Source organism: Nerophis lumbriciformis, linkage group LG08 (genome assembly GCF_033978685.3).
Source record: "Nerophis lumbriciformis linkage group LG08, RoL_Nlum_v2.1, whole genome shotgun sequence".
NCBI classification, from domain to species: domain Eukaryota; kingdom Metazoa; phylum Chordata; class Actinopteri; order Syngnathiformes; family Syngnathidae; genus Nerophis; species Nerophis lumbriciformis.
In genome coordinates this window covers 6,400,578-6,422,617 of record NC_084555.2, presented here as the reverse complement: position 1 = coordinate 6,422,617, position 22,040 = coordinate 6,400,578, and the positions used below count along the sequence as shown (strand labels likewise).

Sequence of the window (22,040 nt, the reverse complement as noted above, 5' to 3'; positions counted from 1 at the left end):
TACCAAAGTCGTACTAAAATATTTTGACAGATTTTTGAGCACCTTGTTAAATGTTCTATATTCTCAATGGAACATTTAACGTTTTGGTGTTGTTTACTGGCGTCATATTGCAGTCTATACGTATCTCTTATGTGTGACTGCCATCTACTGGTCACACTTATCATTAAACCATGTACCACGTAAAATAGCTTTGAGGTCGGTAAGCACAACCAAAATTATTCCGTACATCGAGTTATAAGGTGCACTGTTGACTTTTGAGAAAATGAAAGGATTTCAAGTGCGCCTTATAGTCTGAAAAATATGGTATGCTCCTAAAATCCGGGATAGTCTTCCAGAAGATGTGAGATAGGCCTCAACGTTGGCAATGTTCACATCCAGTTGGAAAATAGTTGTATTCAGTTCTGCATATGACAAATGAAATCATTTGATCTAAACTCTTTGATTTAAATTAGAATTGTTGTTATATTTTTTTATGATTTTAATATGAATTATTATTTTTATTGTAATTTTTGCCTTCTTGTAATTTTTTGCAAAGCACTTTGAATTGCCTTGAATACAATTGTCTTGCCTTGTCTCTCACAACAAATCTCGTAATTTATTGGACATGCTTAGAACGTGTATGTATGTAGCTCTTGATTCTAGTAACCAAATAGTATCTTTGATAACTACTTGCTTTGTTTTGTTAAAAATCTACCTGCTAAATGTGCAAATGTTGGTTGACTGGTTGTCAGGCCTGCCCCATTGGGTCAAATAAAATAAAGGATAGAGAAACCTGTAATATTAAAGACACATAGAAATAAGGACATCCCCTCCAGGAAACACTGCTTGCTATTTAAACGACTATAGTGGTAGTGTAAGGTTTCCTTTTCTTGTGTGCGTTTCTACAAACTTCATTATAACACTTCATTAGTTACTATACCTAAACAAGTACTTGATGAACGTGCCATGAGCTCTCCGTGGTGCTGAACGTCTTCCAATTGAACACAAAGCAGATTACAGATTTACTCGAACCACTTTAGTTAATACCAAACGACAGATTTGGAAGTTATGACATTTTTCCTTTGTATCACACAACATTGAGCCCAATCCACACCCCGCACACGGACATTTAGCCTCCCTATACCCCCCCTTCATATCCGGCATCATCATCTGCGACAGAGGGATGGGCAAGCCAGGATGAAACGCCTCCTCTGTGAAGCAGAAACTTTTATGTGGGGTGGAAGGCAGACACATCTCATCCCCTTCAATAGCTCCTCGTCAATTTTGAGCTTAAACTTTTATGGGATAGGATACTGTTTGATGCAGTCTACCAGTGGTCCATAACAGCAGTCATTAACGGTGCACTGAGGAGAGAGGGGGTGGAGGGGTTATGGTGTGTGGGTTAAAAAAAAAAAAGAACAGGTGCAGCATTTCTATACAGTGAAGGCTAAGAAAAAAACAAAAACATGGTAGTAAACAGTCAAATAGGTGCTAAAGCAACATTTTAAAGCATGGTACATAGCTAGTAGATTTGAAACAAAGAAAACAGCAATTATTTTGAAGTAAAACATGAAATATTTACTTGGTAGACATTCTTGGCCAAAGTTTGATCCGGGATTAGCGACGGCTCCTTCAGCATGTTGTTGAGGACTGTTTTTGAGGCTGAAAGCAAAACCACAACAAACATGATCAAGCATACATTTTAAAGGTTGTGTGATGTTTTAACCAAATAGTCCCATTGTGGCTTCCACTATCATTAATAATCTCAATATATTGGTACATTGTCTACTTGAACAAATAAACTGCACCTCATGAAGACACCTCCTTGTCACCTTCAGAAAATTGTTGGGCATAATTACCAGGAGGTTATGTTTTTGTCAAGGTTTATTGGTATGTTTGTTAGTTAGCAACATAACTCAAAAAGTTAGTGGCAGATTTTGATTACACTTTCAAGAAATGTTCGAAATGGGATAAGGAACAAGTTATTATATTGTATGGGTTAATAATGTCTATGTTACCTTACATTAAGTTACTTATTTGTGTGTGTATGTTAGCTTCCCCGGTTCCCACAGAAACAAAGAGAGTGGATGACTGAAAAGAGGGTTCACTCTGTTTATTTCAGTCCACGAAAGAACAAAGGTGCCCAGGTGCTGAAACCAATGCAAAGTGTAAACCCTCTAGCAGCCTGTTTGGAAGCAACAGACGAACAAAACAAACACGAACATGGGAATAGGCCCAGGCCGATAACACATGTTGTTGGATGATATATTGCTGATAAACAACATTATTGTAGCATTATTTTTGAGACCAAATTGATTGATTGATTGATTGAATTATTTATTTCAAACCTGCACAGTACAACAAAACACTTTTTTTTTAGTTTTATTTTTTACATTTTGGCAGGGACATATATGCAAGGCTTGAAAAGGGGTTGGATGAAGCAGATGCTTATAATATCCCAACCCCTCTCACTCATTCCACATTTAACATAAACAATTTAATACAAGAACAATACTATACAAACAAAAACAAGAAAAGCTCCTGTACACTAACAATACAATAGTACCACTGTTACAATGAGACAAGACAAGACGAGACAAAACACACACACACGGGCCCAAACACTCTCTGACCATACACCTCTCTCTCATCGCTCTATGCTGAGGGCATCACTCTCTTTCCTCCTTGTACTTCTTCAGTACTTTTTTTTTTAAACAGTCTTTTAAATTGAATCATGTTAGAACAGGTTTTTAACTTGTCCCCTAAGTTGTTCCACAAACTGACTCCACGCACTGAAATGCACATTGATTTTAAAGTTGTTCTAAATTTAGGAAAATATAATTTGTTGTTTCCTCTTAGACTGTAACTATGGTGAGTATCTCTATCCTGGAATAGGTTCTGTATATTGGATGGTAGAGAGTTTTGGGATGCCCTAAACATCATTTGAGCAGTTTTAAAATTGATCACATCGTGCAGTTTAAGTTGCTTTAACTCCATGAATAGTGGATTTGAATGATGTCTGTAGTGAACATTGGACACAATCCTAATGGCCTTTTTCTGCAGAGTGACTAAAGGCTGTAGATGAGATTTATAACAATTTCCCCAGACTTCAACACAATAGTTTAAATATGACATAATAAATGAATGATACAATAACAGCAGAGCATTGGTGTTCAATAAATGACATGATCTCCTCATCATTCCAAAACATTTAGCAACTTTTGTCCTCAGGTAATTTATATGAGGCTTCCATGATATATTTTCATCTATTACCACTCCTAAAAATGAATTTTGTTGGACATATTCTATTGGTGTATCATCAATAACAATCCTGATGGGTATATTACTTTTGCGATTGCTAAATTAAGATCTAATGTAGTCTTAATAATACTAGTAATGCAAATAAACCCTTTCCAACGCAATAAACATATTTCTCATTAGTATTTTTTTACCTAAATAAGTAAACAATAAAAAATAAAATGGACTATCTATGTTAGCAAAATTTCCCTTCTATAATATTGCAGTAAACTTCTTGAAGTGCAGTTTTTTCCCCCGATCGATAAAGTTAGTTGCCATTACTTTCTAAAAAATATGGCATACTGGATTCTTTGTCCGTGTTATGACTTTCAAGAGCATTGACTCTGTTCATTGGATTTTGATATTGAACAAACACATTCAGGTAATAAAAACGATGCACAGAGTGAACCCTATGGCGTCACATAAGTGCCAAAAATCCGAGCGCATAAAACTGTTATCACGCGCTGATTCTCCACTTCGTGCGCGCGCGAGACACCCTTTTGCGCCTTTTTGCGCGCGCGCGGTGCCTTTTTGCGCGCGCGCGGTGCCTTTCTGCGCGCGCGCGACGCCTTTCTGCGCGCTCTCTGTGTACTCCTGGCATCTCTCCTCTAGCTGTCATGTTTCTTTTTGGCACTTTGGGGGCGGGTATGCTTAGACGGCCCCTCCTTTCTGATTGGCTGTGAGCATTTTTCATATGACCAATCATTCTCCAGTGTAGCAACGTTGTAGCCATCTTACCTCGGACAGCTAGCCTCAATCATTACATTGATGTCAATGGTACATGTACTAATTAAATTACCATAAATTGCTCGATTTTCGACCAATTTACAAACGGTTTGCCTTGTTACAAATCTTATTACATGTAGATATGACATAGGATGCTGTACCTGTTGAAATTACCTATTTCGCTTTAAAAAAAAAAGACTTAATTGTGCAACATAGTTGTGTAGGGTCAGTGTTAGTCAGTTCTCTGATTATTTTAAACTGTTTCAGAATACATTATTAAAAGCTATTTTTAACATTTTAAAAACAAAATTCAAAGATTATTTCATTAATTTTATGGCTGAATCAAAAGAAATTCCATAAATTAGAAAACAAATGTTCAAGAAGAAGTGAAAATATAAAATAATGTTATGGTTGGATGTTATTGCTGGTGGACCAGTTCTGGCTGAAAGATGTGATTATGGTGTTTGTTGTCTTATTATTTATTTGGGTCACATTTTGTATTACCCTGTATATTGTGTTTATGTGGTATGAAATAACCTTCATCAGCGCGCAACATTTTTTTATCCACTTCTTCCTCCGTAAATCTTAATACATATTGACGATCACCCGCCCTGTTATACTTCTGATTGGCTCTGAGCATTTTTCAGCATTTTTCGCCTGACCAATCAGAAAGAAGGGGCCGTCCAAGCATACCCGCCCCCAAAGTGCCAAAAAGAAACATGACAGCGCGAGGAGAGATGCCAGGAGTACACAGAGAGCGCGCAGAAAGGCGTCGCACGCACGCAGAAAGGCACCGCGCGCGCGCAAAAATGGTACCGCGTGCGCGCAAAAAGGCACCACGCGCGCGCAAAAGGGTGTCGCGCGCGCGCACGAAGTGGAGAATCAGCGCGCAATAACAGTTTTTATGCGCTCGGATTTTTGCCACTAATGTGACGCCATAGAACCCTCTTTCACTCTGGAAGTGACATAGGAAGAAAACAAACACACATGGACATGGAAATATATTGATGCTGGAAAAAACATTGAGTTCATGTCCTTGTATTGTTTGATTAATGGATTTATTGATTATCGGCCCAGACCTACAAGAACATTTCATGAGGTTTGTCTGTCTGTCTGTTAGTTAGCAAAATAGCACCACAGATTATACACTGACATTATATTGACAACTGGCCCCGCCCTCACTGCCACAAAAAGATTGCTAATCTGTGGGAAACACTAGTTTTTGTATCAAAATGTATCAAAATGCAAAAAGACAACAACATCATAACATAAAAATGCATTCGTAAATAAAGGCTAAATAAGAAATCCACCCACCATGTCTAGTTCTTCCAATGTGGTCATTTATACCACAAAAACAAAGAAAAACACTGAAAACAGACAGAATATTGAATGGTTGCATGGTTGCTCGATAAGCTCCAATAAAAATGGCCGCTTGGCATCTATACAGATTTTCTGTAGATAAATGTTTCAGTCCAGAGCACAGGAGCTCTATGTAGTTTATCTACGCTACAAACGCTGCCTGTTCTGCATCTCTCATCCCCGTTCTTGTTACACTAACATTATAAATCAGAAAGAAAGGCCTGCTGGATGGGGGGTGCCCCTGGTACTGGGGGGAAAACACTTAAATCATTTCTTAAAAAGATTTGGATTAAATGGATTGTAACATTGTGTGACGAAATGGTGTCGGCAAGCCGTTTCAGTGATATATATACACTCAAGCTGCTGACAGACATTACAGACAATACAAGGAATGTTTCAATTCACATTTCAAGCATGGGTGGCGTCTGTAATAATACCGTGTGGAGAATCCCAAGCTCATTTTCAAAACTATGAACATGATATAAATAAGCTTCTGAAATTCAGAGAGACATTTAAAGGAGCATTTTAAAGCCTCCTTGTTGATCTTTTACAGGCTTTGCTGTCACAATGAGGACGCTTTGAGCCCTCATCTGGCTGAGCTTAGAATAAAGGAGAAAGGTGGAAGAGGGACACAGCCTTAAGCGTTTCCCTCCTCGCTGACACCTCTTTTATTTGTGCTACCTTCTCTGTTTTAGCCACAATCTCCCTGCAGCCTATAACCCCACACTCCCTCTCAGAACTGCCAAGCACAGGCTTTATTTCTTTGCTCGTTTCTCTACCAGATTCCTCTTTTTGCCCCCCTCAACAGATCCATACCACACTCCTGAGCAGGAAAGGAAGGTTGTAATTTCCCTTTGAGTTAGGACACCTCGTGACAAATGATAATGGATAATCAATAAAGCCAGGAAATATGAGGCAGCAAACTTTATGAAGCCAGGAGACACATTACTCCCCGACAACACAGTTTTCCCTTAACAAAGTCACTACTCGACTGTGCCTAATAATCTGAAGGAAAATCAAAGGAGCCGCAACCACATCAGCAATATTGGCAACTTATTCCACTTTAATGGCATTTTGATTGATTTTTTTTTTTACCCCCCTTCTTCCTAATGGTCCTTTTATAGATTTGACGCTGCTCCTGCAAAACAGTCATGTGTATTAAACCTCCCTGAAGGCAAACGGCAGCTATTAAAGCGCTTGTCTCACTAGTGCTCATAATTGGAGGTTGACCACCACCACAATTTGGTCTAACGCAACAACACAAACACATGGTTCTTGCACTAAAACAAGGGTGGTCAAAATGCGGCTCCCAAGCTACATAGGGCTCTTTGGCTCATATGACGGTGCCAGAACAGAATGTTTGACTGCGCTGTCATACAGTTACCGTATTTTCCGCACTATAAGGCGCACCTAAAAACCACAAATTTTCTCAAAAGCTGACAGTGCGCCTTATAACCCGGTGCGCTTTATTACGATTCATTTTCATAAAGTTTCGATCTCGCAACTTCGGTAAACAGCCGCCATCTTTTTTCCCGGTAGAACAGGAAGCGCTTCTTCTTCTACGCAAGCAACCGCCAAGGAAAGCACCCGCCCCCATAGAACAGGAAGCGCTTCTTCTTCTACTGTAAGCAACCACCCGCCCCCGGAAGAAGAAGAAAAAACGCGCGGATATCACCGTACGTTTCATTTCCTGTTTACATCTGTAAAGACCACAAAATGGCTCCTACTAAGCGACAAGGATCCGGTTCATAAAAAGACGCAATCTCTCCATCCGCACACGGATTACTACCGTATTTCACAGCAACTGATATTCCTGTGAACCGCACTGTGGAACGGGAGCACGTACGGTGAATATTCGCACCACAGGGAATGAGAAGTCATCCTTCACTGTGGTTCTAGCTTGCCATGCTAACTTCCACCCATGGTGATATTCAAAAGGAAGACCTTGCCAAAAGAGACCTTTCCAGCCGGCGTCATCATAAAAGCTAACTCGAAGGGATGGATGGATGAAGAAAAGATGAGCGAGTGGTTAAGGGAAGTTTACGCGAAGAGGCCGGGTGGCTTTTTTCACACAGCTCCGTCCATGTTGATATACGACTCTATGCGCGCCCACATCACAGATGGTGTCAAAAAACAAGTGAAGCACACAAATACAACACTCGCCGTCATTCCGGGTGGATTAACCAAAGAACTCCAACCGCTGGATATTGGTGTCAACAGGGCATTCAAATCACGACTGCGAACGGCGTGGGAACAATGGATGACCGAAGGCGAACACACCTTCACTAAGACGGGCAGACAGCGCCGGACGACATACGCCAACATTTGCCAGTGGATCGTAAATGCCTGGGCAGATATTTCGGTCACAACTGTGGTCCGAGCTTTCCGGAAGGCAGGATTCACAGAACTACTGGACAACAACAGCGACACTGACTCCGATGACTTCGACGAGACGGAACCGGCCATTTTGGATCCCACGCTTGCGCAACTTTTCAATTCGGACACCGAAGACGAAGAATTCGAAGGATTTACGAATGAAGAATAACTTCAGAAGGTGAGCGCTATGTTTATTTTGTGTGTTGTGACATTAACGTTCGAGCAACATTATGTTGCTATTGCTCTACACCATTTTGAATTTTACTATGTTTGTGATTGCACATTTGCGTACATTTTGGGACAGAGTTGTTAGAACGCTGGTTTTCAATATATTATTAAAGTTTGACTGAACTATCTGACTGTTTTTTTGACATTCCCTTTAGCGCAGTGTAGGCGCGGCTTATAGTCCGGGGCGGCTTATTGGTGGACAAAGTTATGAAATATGTAATTCATTGAAGGTGCGGCTAATAATCCGGTGCGCCTTATAGTGCGGAAAATACGGTACATTTCTGAGCCAAAATGGTTATCCAACGTTTTACAAACTCAAACACACACACACACTATGTGTTAATTTGCTAGCTATTAGCAGCCTGCCAGCACTACGGTGAGAATCACTATACCATAGTCAGAAAAGCACAAAGCAATAGACAGATACAATGAACCTTGACTTGTAGAATTTTGCGATGTCCTATCTGAATAGTTGTATTATTATTTTAAAGTATTTAAATGCTTAAACTAAAATCCATAAATAAGTAGTTTGTCTAAAAAGCAGAGTTGGGTATCAGGGAGGATTTCACGATACAATACATACTGTATCACGATACTTGAAGGACAACTACACTTTATCTTTAAACTTTTGCCTATCATTCACAATCCCTATGTGAAACAAGAACATATATTTTCCTCTTTTTAATGCATTCTAATTCTTAAAGGGGAACATTATCACCAAACCTATGTAAGCGTCAATATGATGTTGCAGAAAAAAAGGCCATATATTTTTTTAACCGATTTCCCAACTAAATGGGTGAATTTTGGCGAATTAAACGCCTTTCTAGTATTCGCTCTCGGAGCGATGACAACGTGACGTCACATCGGGAAGCAATCCGCCATTTTCTCAAACACCGAGTCAAATCAGCTCTGTTATTTTCCGTTTTTTCGACTGTTTTCCGTACCTTGGAGACATCATGCCTCGTCCGTGTGTTGTCGGAGGGTGTAACAACACACACAGGGACGGATTCAAGTTGCACCAGTGGCCCAAAGATGCGAAAGTGGCAAGAAATTGGACGTTTGTTCCGCACACTTTACCGACGAAAGCTATGCTACGACAGAGATGGCAAGAATGTGTGGATATCCTGCGACACTCAAAGCAGATGCATTTCCAACGATAAAGTCAAAGAAATCTGCCGCCAGACACCCATTGAATCTGCCGGAGTGTGTGAGCAATTCAGGGACAAAGGACCTTGGTAGCACGGCAAGCAATGGCGGCAGTTTGTTCCCACAGACGAGCGAGCTAAACCCCCTGGATGTCTTGGCTCACACCGTCTCTTATGCCACCGAAGATGATCAAGAAAAGAATATCGACCGTAGCTTCCCTGGCCTGCTGACATGAGGGTATGTCTACAGAATATATTAATTGATGAAAATTGGGCTGTCTGCACTCTCAAAGTGCATGTTGTTGCCAAATGTATTTTATATGCTGTAAACCTAGTTCATAGTTGTTAGTTTCCTTTAATGCCAAACAAACACATACCAATCGTTGGTTAGAAGGCGATCGCCGAATTCGTCCTCGCTTTCTCCCGTGTTGCTGGCTGTCGTGTCGTTTTCGTCGGTTTCGCTTGCATACGGTTCAAACCGATATGGCTCAATAGCTTCAGTTTCTTCTTCAATTTCGTTTTCGCAACCTGCCTCCACACTACAACCATCCATTTCAATACATGCGTAATCTGTTGAATCGCTTAAGCCGCTGAAATCCGAGTCTGAATCCGAGCTAATGTCGCTATAGTTTGCTGTTCTATGCGCCATGTTTGTTTGAGTTGGCTTCACTATGTGACGTCACAGGAAAATGGACGGGTGTGTATATAACGATGTTTTTTTTTAGGGATATTGCGTGATGGGTAAAATTTTGAAAAAAACTTCGAAAAATAAAATAAGCCACTGGGAACTGATTTTTAATGGTTTTAACCCTTCTGAAATTGTGATAATGTTCCCCTTTAATATACAGCTCATAATAGAAGGCTAACAATATAGCTAATGGGAGTCATCTATCTCTCCCTTAAAAAAAACATCTATAAACTGCCACCAATACTACAGTTATCTGGTGGGACGTGTATATTGACCAAGTATTAGCACATTGTTATTGTAAGAGTGAGTGAAATATGTAAACCAGTGATGTTCAAAGTTGGAACACAGCTTTTTTTATGGACCTGTATAGCACATTGAACACATAAAATAAACAAGAAACCCTTCACAAATAGAAAAATAGACCAAAAAGGCATAATCAAAAAAAGGAAAAGGGTCATATGTTCATGCAAATATTGAACAATAACACATATATTTGTTTTTAGGTATATGTTTAACGTTTCTTTAGCCTTTCTTCTAGCCAATTTGATAACAGCAGGGATGTCACGGTATGAACATTTGTTATTACGGTTATTGTGAACAAATTTATCACAGTTATCATTATTATCAAGGTATTTTTAAATGTGCAAAAAATGTTCAAAAAGTAAGAAATATTTTAACCAAGTTTTATTGAAAAAAACAAACACATTCAAAATGATTTCCTTTGAAGAATAAACATTATTGTAGATAAAAACACTGTACTTGTACCTCAAGTACAAATTGAATGTTCATATGAAAGAAACAAGCATTATAAACAAAGTAATATGGCAGAAACAAAATAACATAACTAAGTAAACATAAAAGTGAAAATTGTGCAAGATAGCACCTTATGAACATAGGAGATAAACAAAAACAAATAAGAATTTTGCAACATTGCACCTGATGGCCATAAGACGTAACTGCAAAAAATAATGCTCATATATGAGATCTAGTCTTACACATAGGGCTGCATGATTAATAATAATTACGATTATTTTTTATTAATAGTGAAATCACGATTATTAAATTCATTATGTCAGGTAAAACAGTGTTACGGTGTGAACATGTCGCCAGCATGTAATTTGTAATGTCCAATAAAAAGGCTATAGATAAACGTTCTCCATTTATTTAACAGACAAATATTTGTATTTTTTGTTAATTAATAGTCTCAACATGTCATCTTTTTCTATTTATATTATGCCTTTATCTCTATTTAGATATTTTGATACAGAGATGTATTTTTTTTTTTAAGTTATGTACATGTACTGAATGTATGTACATGCTGTATCGGGACAGACCCATTAAGAGTTTGAGCAGAAATATGTCATATAGGAATAAACTATACACCATAACACATTGACAAAGTGCTGTGTCACATAAATGTTTTTTAAAGTAATGCATTTGTGAAATGAACAAACCCACAAGTAATGTAAAAACAAGGTGTATACTTTTCGATATCAAAATAAAACATAACGCAGTTTGACTAATGAAGATAAAGCCTAATAAACAAGCTTTGCTCTTCTCGAACAATATCCCCTAGTGGTTTGGCCAACAAAAATAAACACGAGTGATACCTCTCACATTTGTTTTAGCTAGTATTGATGTTATTGGAACATTGACAAAGTTAGCAATTAAAGTATGAGTGACCATCCCAGTAAACAAACTAAGGACTTTATAAACAAGTTTTGGCAACGTTTATGTTCTTGACACATCGCCTCCTGCATGTTTCCTCACGTCATTAACACTCAGTCACAACATCAGGACAGTGGGTTGAGATAATAAAAGCAACATTGAATATTTTTTTAGCGTGGGACAAATGAGCATGTCTCCAATATTGTCCATACCTGTCGCCACCTTATAGCAGCAATGCGCTTTTGAACGCACGCAGGGACTACAAGGAAATTAAGCGCTTGGCTTTGTTTACTCCGAGAAGGACTCTACGGAGCAAAGTCGGCGCTGCTGTGAGTCCGTTTCCAGGAAGTATGCAGTGTTGTATAAAATGCATTGATAAATGACGTTTTTTCTGTAATTAAAAATATAAACGGTATTATTAACCGTCTGAAATTTTACTGTGGTCTATCATTAAACCGTTTACCGTTACATCCCTGCATTACAAATAACATACTGACGTCAGCAACTCTCATCTCTCTATTTGTCTTTTGTAGTTGTTCACCAAAAAATCTAAATCGTGATCGAAAATTTAATTGTCGGGAAAAAAATACTTTATTTTTGGCCAAAATCGTGCAGCCCCAATTCGGCATATACACTAGTCCCATGACACCAAGTATATTTGCAAAATAGTTGTATGAAAAAAGTGTCTTACTGTAACTGTAACTATACTAGGGGTGTACATATTTGGGAACCTAATGATTTGATCCCATTCTGATTCCAGGGGCGACGATTTGATTAAGTATCAATTCTCGATTAAACAGATTCTCGCAATGTATTTGGAATAATAGTTAGAATTAATTTTTTTCATAAGAGATTAAAGGTTAGAAAAGTTCCTTCTAGTTGCATGGTGATGGTTTATTAATTAAAAAAAAAAGACAAACAACTGAAAATATATATATCTATACATAAATATACTACCGTATTTTTCGGACTATAAGTCGCAGTTTTTTTCATAGTTTGGCCGGGGGTGCCACTTATACTCAGGAGCGACTTATGTGTGAAATTATTAACACATTACCGTAAAATATCAAATAATATTATTTAGCTCATTCACGTAAGAGACTAGAGCAGTGGTTCTTAACCTGGGTTCGATCGAACCCTAAGGGTTCGGTGAGTCGGGCTCAGGGGTTCGGCGGAGGTCAAGACACACCCGACTCATCGTGTAAATAAAAACTTCTCCCTATCGGCGTATTACGGATAAGGCAACAGCAGAAGTCACACTGGTTTGCAGGTGTGTAATTTGTTGTGGGTTTAAGCACTGTGTTGGTTTTGTTCTTTGAACAAGGTGATTTTCATGCACGGTTCATTTTGTGCACCAGTAATAAAACATGGTAACATTTTAGTATGGGGAACATATTCACCATTATTTAGTTGCTTATTAACATGCAAATTAGTAACATATTGGCTCTTAACTAGTCATTATTAAGTACTTATTAATGCCTTATTATAACCCAAACCCTCTAACCCTAACCCTAACCAAATAACTCTAAATTAAGTCTTTGTTACTTAGAATATGTTCCCCTAGTGTCCAAAAAACTCTAAATTAAGTCTTTGTTACTTAGAATATGTTCCCCATACTAAAGTGTTAACAAAAACATATAACTTTGTCTTGAATTTGAAAAAAAAACATTTTATTTTTCACTAAAGAAGGGTTGTGGTGAAGAAGTGGTGAAGAAGGAGCTGAGCCGGAAGGCAAAGCTCTCGATTTACCGGTCGATCTACGTTCTCATCCTCACCTATGGTCATGAGCTTTGGGTCATGACCGAAAGGACAAGATCACGGGTACAAGCGGCCGAAATGAGTTTCCTCCGCCGAGTGGTGGGGCTCTCCCTTAGAGATAGGGTGAGAAGCTCTGTCATTCGGGGGGAGCTGAAAGTAAAGCCGCTGCTCCTCCACATCGAGAGGAGCCAGATGAGGTGGTTCGGGCATCTGGCCAGGAAGGTGTTTCGGGCACGTCCGACCGGTAGGAGGCCACGGGGAAGACCCAGGACACGCTGGGAAGACTATCTCTCCCGGCTGGCCTGGGAACGCCTCGGGATCCCCCGGGAGGAGCTGGACGAAGTGGCTGGGGAGAGGGAAGTCTGGGCTTCCCTGCTTAAGCTGCTGCCCCCGTGACCCGACCTCGGATAAGCGGAAGAAGATGGATGGATGGACTAAAGAAGGGTTCGGTGAATGCGCATATGAAACTGGTAGGGTTCGGTACCTCCAACAAGGTTAAGAACCACTGGACTAGACGTATAAGATTTCATGGGATTTAGCGATTAGGAGTGACAGATTGTTTGGTAAACGCATAGCATGTTCTATATGTTATAGTTATTTGAATGACTCTTACCATATGTTACGTTAACATACCAGGCACGTTCTCAGTTGGTTATTTATGCCTCATATAACGTACACTTATTCAGTTGTTCACTAATCTTTATTTATTTTAAATTGCCTTTCAAATGTCTATTCCTGGTGTTGGGTTTTATCAAATAAATTTCCCCAAAAAATGCGACTTATACTCCAGTGTGACTTATATATGTTTTTTTCCTTCTTTCTTATGCATTTTCGGAAGGTGCGATTTATACTCCGGTGCGACTTATACTCCGAAAAATACGGTACATATATTTTTTGATAGATTTTTATAAAATATAAATCAATTTAGAACCGGGGTGAATAAGGATTGCAATTTCGATGTGAATACATTTTTTTTGCACCCCTAAACATTACTGTAGTCATTTGTTTTATATTTTTGTTTGTAGTGGGGCAGAACAGCATAGCATCAAACTCAGAGCTGATGCTTTAACATTTTGACCTTCTGCACAAGACTTAATTTCAATCTCCCTTTGTCTCATGATTTTTTTGGGGGACTTTCAATGAGTAATATTTTCTGCAGCAGAGGAGTTAAAAATAGCCAAGAAGACATGACCTTGACGCTGACATTGTGGAATTTCAGCCAAGCATTGACGTGTTGAAAATCGAAGGCCGGGGCCGCCAATACATCACTGTGCTTTTAAAATGAATTTACCCTAATGCTCATTCATCACACGCTGTAATACCTTTTTGCAGGCCCGGCTTGGTTTTGCCGCCGTGCACAAACACAGCAGTAAATAACAAACAGCATCTTTCGCGTCGTTGCAGCTTCCCGACATCAGCATACATTAAAAGACGCCCCCGCCTCGCACTGCTCCTCCATGACACTCCGAGCTTGTCTCCACGCACAAACCAGCATCTTACATACACACACAAAAGGCAACGACGTACATAAAATACAGGAATATAAAAAGTGCAATCTGAAGAACAGCAGGCACAGAGAACAAAGCCCCGCAAGCGCGTCCTCGCCCCTTGTAAACATTCACCAAATTTACTGTAATTGTCCCGCGTTGGTATAAATTGTGACTAAGGCGCCATATCACAGTGTCAGCATCTGAACGGAAAGAACAGAGAGGGTGGAAAATAACAAACACGACGCTACGCCTCCACTGGGATTTGCTAAAGAAAGCAGCCCGGGTAAACAAATCAAGAGCCTGTGTTCGTATATCCAAAGGAAGATGAGCTCTACTGATTCATCATTGCTTACTTGTGTCACTTTTTCCTGTTTCTCCACTATAGGATGAAAAAGTCATTATCGCAAATGCAGAGAAACCTCATTAGATAGCAACATTTGTTGAGGGAGGACCGTAATAAACAATAACGGATGACAATTGTTATTGTCGCTGACACTGATGAGCTCCTCTGCAAGTTTGTTTATTAATTAAAAAAACACTTTATCCACAAGCACATTTGTGTGTGTGTGTGTGTGTGTGTGTGTGTTGGGGTGGTGCTTAGCCATTTACTCAACATAACCCACCACCCCCCCTTATCCTACACTACACACTCCCCACGCAAGCAGAGCCACTGAGCTGTGCAAGCAAGGGGGTGGGGGGTGGGTCAGTCGTTCATCAAACTTCATGGAGCAAAAGGAGAGACAGGTCCTGATAATGTGCGCCGCTAAAGCTGATTTTCCATGATGAATCTCAGAGCATATAAATTGGCTAATATCTGAAAACATTTACAGATACTAGAGGAATTGACTACTTGTGGGACGTGATGGATGAGGCTACCCGACGCCGGACGACAGCTTTGCAAATCTCCACGGCTGCCTAAAGCCCTCATTTGATTTTCCAATTAAGAGCCTGATTTACTAAAGGTTTGCGTGTACTAAAACACGTGCAAAACTGAAAGCCCACGCAAAGCTGATCTGCTAAATGTGTGCAAAATGGATTGTGTCTGTTAAGTGAGCTGAATAAGGCGTGCAATCCACTTTGGGTCTCTGTCTGCATTAATATACAAAATGTATGCACATCATCAAAACGCCCACAATACTGGGAGGAGAAAATGCAGATATAATTATTTATTAATTATAGATTTTTCAACATCGCGTGGACATCGGGGGCAGTACCTCTGGATTGGCAGACCGGGGTGGTGGTTCCTCTCTTTAAAAAGGGGAACCGGAGGGTGTGTTCTAACTATCGTGGGATCACACTCCTCAGCCTTCCCGGTAAGGTCTATTCAGGTGTACTGGAGAGGAGGCTACGCCGGATAGTCGAACCTCGGATTCAGGAGGAACAGTGTGGTTTTCGTCCTGGTCGTGGAACTGTGGACCAGCTCTATACTCTCGGCAGGGTCCTGGAGGGTGCATGGGAGTTTGCCCAACCAGTCTACATGTGCTTTGTGGACTTGGAGAAGGCATTCGACCGTGTCCCTCGGGAAGTCCTGTGGGGAGTGCTCAGAGAGTATGGGGTTTCGGACTGTCTGATTGTGGCGGTCCGCTCCCTGTATGATCAGTGTCAGAGCTTGGTTCGCATTGCCGGCAGTAAGTCGGACACGTTTCCGGTGAGGGTTGGACTCCGCCAAGGCTGCCCTTTGTCACCGATTCTGTTCATAACTTTTATGGACAGAATTTCTAGGCGCAGTCAAGGCGTTGAGGGGATCCGGTTTGGTGGCTGCAGGATTAGGTCTCTGCTTTTTGCAGATGATTTGGTCCTGATGGCTTCATCTGGCCAGGATCTTCAGCTCTCACTGGATCGGTTCGCAGCTGAGTGTGAAGCGACTGGGATGAGAATCAGCACCTCCAAGTCCGAGTCCATGGTTCTCGCCCGGAAAAGGGTGGAGTGCCATCTCCGGGTTGGGGAGGAGATCTTGCCCCAAGTGGAGGAGTTCAAGTACCTCGGAGTCTTGTTCACGAGTGAGGGAAGAGTGGATCGTGAGATCGACAGGCGGATCGGTGCGGCGTCTTCAGTAATGCGGACGCTGTATCGATCCGTTGTGGTGAAGAAGGAGCTGAGCCGGAAGGCAAAGCTCTCAATTTACCGGTCGATCTACGTTCCCATCCTCACCTATGGTCATGAGCTTTGGGTTATGACCGAAAGGACAAGATCACGGGTACAAGCGGCCGAAATGAGTTTCCTCCGCCGGGTGGCGGGGCTCTCCCTTAGAGATAGGGTGAGAAGCTCTGTCATCCGGGGGGAGCTCAAAGTAAAGCCGCTGCTCCTCCGCATCGAGAGGAGCCAGATGAGGTGGTTCGGGCATCTGGTCAGGATGCCACCCGAGCGCCTCCCTAAGGAGGTGTTTAGGGCATGTCCGACCGGTAGGAGGCCACGAGGAAGACCCAGGACACGTTGGGAAGACTATGTCTCCCGGCTGGCCTGGGAACGCCTCGGGATCCCCCGGGAAGAGCTGGACGAAGTGGCTGGGGAGAGGGAAGTCTGGGCTTCCCTGCTTAGGCTGCTGCCCCCGCGACCCGACCTCGGATAAGCGGAAGAAGATGGATGGATGGATGGATTTTTCAACACTCCTCACCGTTTTGCGAACACTATTTGGCATTGTATTAAGTACACATCAGAAGGACGCACAAACTGACAGCTCCACACTCGGCTGCAAAGACAGACCATGGACAGACGAGAATCCTCTGTCCTACGTGTGTATATCAACATTTTGGTGGATGGTCAGATATTAAAAAAATACTAGACATAATGTCTATTCAGTAATTTAATTTTGAAGTGTTATTGCCAGCGCCCCCCGCGACCCCAAAGGGAATAAGCGGTAGAAAATGGATGGATGGATGGATTGCTGCTGGATGACTTACGGGGCTGATTAAAATGGATTCAGTTGATTTGTTTTGATGTCTGCTGGTATTTGTTTTAATGTTTGGTTTTATTTATTTAGGATATATATTACTATAATAGACCTCCTACAAGAAAAGATGGGGTAGAAGAAGGCAGAGTCGCATATAAAGAGAGGATGGCCAACCCGGTTTCAGGCAATCTCCTCAATGATTGGTCAAAAGGACGACAGAGTGCCACGATTGCTACCAACTTTGAGCTACTGCTATGTGTTTTCGGCATTTCCTCGATAGTTTTTCAATGTATAAAAAATGTCTTGTTGTGCAGCTAATACAAATAATAACAAAAGCAATTAATACATTTAAGAAATGATTTGACAAAAACTCAGTAAATCTAATATAACGCTATTCGGTAACAGACGCACATTGAATGAGTAAAATAAACCACATTTTGGGTGCAATAATAGATGAGAAAATAAACTGGAAATATCATTTTAAAAATATGCACCATTATGGGGCAAGAAATACATCAATAATGAATAAAATAAAATATTATTATATATATATATATAACTACAAAAGTACACTTATTTACTTAAAATGTTACAAAAAAGAACGTTTAGTTAGAGTGATACATACAGTGATTACAAATAAATTGGAGGCAGCCACTACAGTTGACATACTTCACACAAAAGTAACAATGTATCTGTGATAGTTGGTCCAAAGCTAATGAAGATTTTGGCAAAGTAAGTTATATTTTTGGTTGTATTTTTTTTACGTTTATTGCGCTGTCTGGGGTGTGTTAGATACCTGCTGGTCACAAAACACTGTAGGGATACGGCCGCAAAATTATACTTACACAAAATAAAAGCATGTTTTATTGTAAGTTTATGAGCTAGAGTATGTTTAGAACTATATATAGACTTATTATTTTGGTTTATTTCGTCAAAACGACAGCAACTGCATGCCTTCCGCACACGTCCTTGGTAGCAAAAATGGCGCTTGTTGTTTAGTTGGCCTTACTTTCTTTATACACAACCCTGGAAGGTGGCAAATCAGTGGGACAATTAAAATGGTTTATTTTGAAAATTGACCAAGTCAGTGTCCCTTAAATTCAATAGAGCAGGGGTCTCTAAACACCAAATTCCATGACATGGCACCCCAAACCATCACCCAACCATGCAAATTTTGCATTTCGTTTGGAAATCGAGGTCCCAGAGTCTGGAGGAAGACAGGAGAGGCACAGGATCCACGTTGCCTGAAGTCTAGTGTAAAGTTTCCACCATCAGTGATGGTTTGGGGTGCCATGTCATCTGCTGGTGTCGGTCCACTCTGTTTCCTGAGATCCAGGGTCAACGCAGCCGTCTACCAGCAAGTTTTAGAGCACTTCATGCTTCCTGCTGCTGACCTGCTCTATGGAGATGGAGATTTCAAGTTCCAACAGGACTTGGCGCCTGCACACAGCGCAAAATCTACCCGTGCCTGGTTTACGGACCATGGTATTTCTGTTCTAAATTGGCCCGCCAACTCCCCTGACCTTAGCCCCATAGAAAATCTGTGGGGTATTGTGAAAAGGAAGATGCAGAATGCCAGACCCAAAAACGCAGAAGAGTTGAAGGCCACTATCAGAGCAACCTGGGCTCTCATAACACCTGAGCAGTGCCAGAAACTCATCGACTCCATGCCATGCCGCATTAACGCAGTAATTGAGGCAAAAGGAGCTCCAACCAAGTATTGAGTATTGTACATGCTCATATTTTTCATTTTCATACTTTTCAGTTGGCCAACATTTCTAAAAATCCCTTTTTTGTATTAGCCTTAAGTAATATTCTAATTTTGTGACACACGGAATTTTGGATTTTCATTTGTTGCCACTTCAAATCATCAAAATTAAATGAAATAAACATTTGAATGCATCAGTCTGTGTGCAATGAATAAATATAATGTACAAGTTACACCTTTTGAATGCAATTACTGAAATAAATCAAGTTTTTCAAAATAATCTAATTTACTGGCTTTTACCTGTATATATATATATATATATATATATATATATATATATATATATATATATATATATATATATATATATATACATACATACATACATACATACATATATATATATATATATATATATATATATATATATATATATATATATATAGATAGGCAATCATATTTTCATTAAGTGACGTACATATTAATTCTGAAACATCGATTTACGAGCTGTACGAAATTTCAGATTTAATAAACACAGACCTAATAAAAATATGTTTTAGTGGACGAACCTTGTCTCGGTGTACAAAACTTTCATCCACCCATTGTGTGTCTTATATAGTAGCCATTTTGTGCCCGGCAGCAACTGTAGGCAGGCTCATAGCTACTGTGCTAGTTTGTGTGCCTCTGATTTGGAATTATTTTTAAACTTTTTTACAACTTTTTTTTTAGTTTTAGTTTAAGTGATTCAAAGAAAGCAATGGACAAACATTCAGGAAGTATACACAGCGTTGTCGACACCGCTTTTCCCCTCCCTTCCGCTGCACGCCAAGAAAGTTAACAAACAAGGTAAAGTAGAGTTTATTTTGTATTCCTAATCACTGTAGCAGCCTTCCTGTTAAACTTGTGGAGTTTTATGATTTCCAAAATGTGGGTGCACCAAATGTGTGTGCGTGTTGGCAGGGCAGCTGCATAGGAGAACAGTTCAGTTCGTTATTGCGGTTGTTTTGACTTTGTTATTAAATAGAGTTACTGTATAGTGTTTTATATTGTGTTGAAAGAGTACAAATGTTTGCTAAAATATGGACTTATTCATGTTTACATTGTTTGTTATGGAGAAATCTGCTTCAGTATACAAAGTTTTCTGTTACAAACGGTGTCCAAGAATCAATTAGGCTCGTAAATCAAAGGTTCCACAGTTAGGGTGAATATTTCAAAAAATATACTATACATATAAATTGTATTTAGTCACACTGGGTGCTCGCTATTACTACCGGCAGGATGAGGTTAACAAGCTTTCTCACTGGGGATGGTGAAATAACTTGACAGACTACTGCACTATGCAGGATAATGGGGAGACAGGCAAGCAAAATTCAACCCAAATGATAACAATACCTATTTAAAAATAGGGTTGTGTGCCAGACCCTGCGTGTGTTTGTTAGGTTTTCGACTATAGTCCTAGCACAATAGTATATTTGTTCATCCTTACGTTAGTGCCAGAAGTAGTAAAATCAGCTGTTCACCTGGCGGGTTTTTCCTTTGTGATAAAGAGGGGATAAACGGGAAAGTGCTTCTTTAGCTACCACCTTGTTTTATCATATATTACTGCCTTTGCACATGTCAATGTTTACTTTTGTATATACAAATCAAAACAAAATATGTACTTTGGCGCAATGTTCGTAGATTTTAGTATTTGGCTTTTTAGCTTCTTTTTGCAGTCGAGCGATGATGACGGTGTGCTTCGTCACCGACAGACGGGCCTCAGCTCAACAGCGGCCGCTCGCCTTTACTTCCAGAAGAGCACCGCATTGCTGGAGAGAGAAAGCCAGTTGATTGGTGCTCAGAAAGTGTGTGCGCCTTTCTAATGATGCGTCCCCAAAATGCAAGTCCTTGCATGCAGGAGGATGCTAGAAAATGTGCGAAGCTTTGCTACAGTGAGTCGTAAAGTATTGTTGCAGCTCAATGATTTTTGTGCATGTCATGCCATGCGCGTTTGTGAGACAAGCGAGTGATGTGTCGGCCATGCTCAGGGGGTGTGGACGTGGTGTCGAGAGCCGCGGAATGAGCGGCTGAAAAGAGAGAGGCAAGGCATGCATGCATGTCCGCGGGTCTGTTGGCCACTCTCTGCGAGGGTCGTCACTGATGTCATATTAATAAAATGTTTTTCTAATGTTTTCACGATCGATCAGTAGGGTCCCAAAGATCGACTGGACGATCACAATCGACGGGTTGGCGACCACTGCATAAATATTATTGTTTAGTAGCTTGTGACACTGAATTTCAGCTTTACAGATGCCACTTCTGTAACGCAAACAATTATGTTTTTACTATTATGCACATGCACATTTGTCGTAATACAAAATACCAGTTATAGTGGAGGGCATCTGCATATAATTGTTAAAGGAGAACATTATCACAATTTCAGAAGGGTTAAAACCATTAAAAATCAGTTCCCAGTGGCTTATTTTATTTAGTTTTTTTCAAAATTTTACTCATCACGCAATATCCCTAAAAAAAGCTTCAAAGTGCCTGATTTTAACCATCGTTATATACACCCGTCCATTTTCCTGTGACGTCACACAGTGATGCCAATACAAACAAACATGGCGCATAGAACAGCAAGCTATAGCGACATTAGCTCGGATTCAGACTCGGATTTCAGCGGATTAAGCGATTCAACAGATTACGCATGTATTGAAACGGATGGTTGTAGTGTGGAGGCAGGTAGCGA

General features: G+C 40.3%; 1 protein-coding gene across 3 annotated transcripts in view; it reads right to left on the bottom strand.

Annotated features, from left to right (window-relative positions):
- Positions 1-22,040, bottom strand: part of cdin1 (CDAN1 interacting nuclease 1) — a 646,347-nt gene that overhangs the window by 99,360 nt on the left and 524,947 nt on the right. For all 3 annotated transcript variants that reach the window (XM_061968177.2, XM_061968176.2, XM_072913633.1), the window contains 2 exons: positions 1,562-1,641; positions 1,294-1,343 (listed from right to left, as the gene is read on the bottom strand). In XM_061968177.2, the coding sequence (XP_061824161.1) occupies positions 1,294-1,343; positions 1,562-1,641 (130 nt within the window). The remainder of the gene's footprint in view (positions 1-1,293; positions 1,344-1,561; positions 1,642-22,040) is intronic.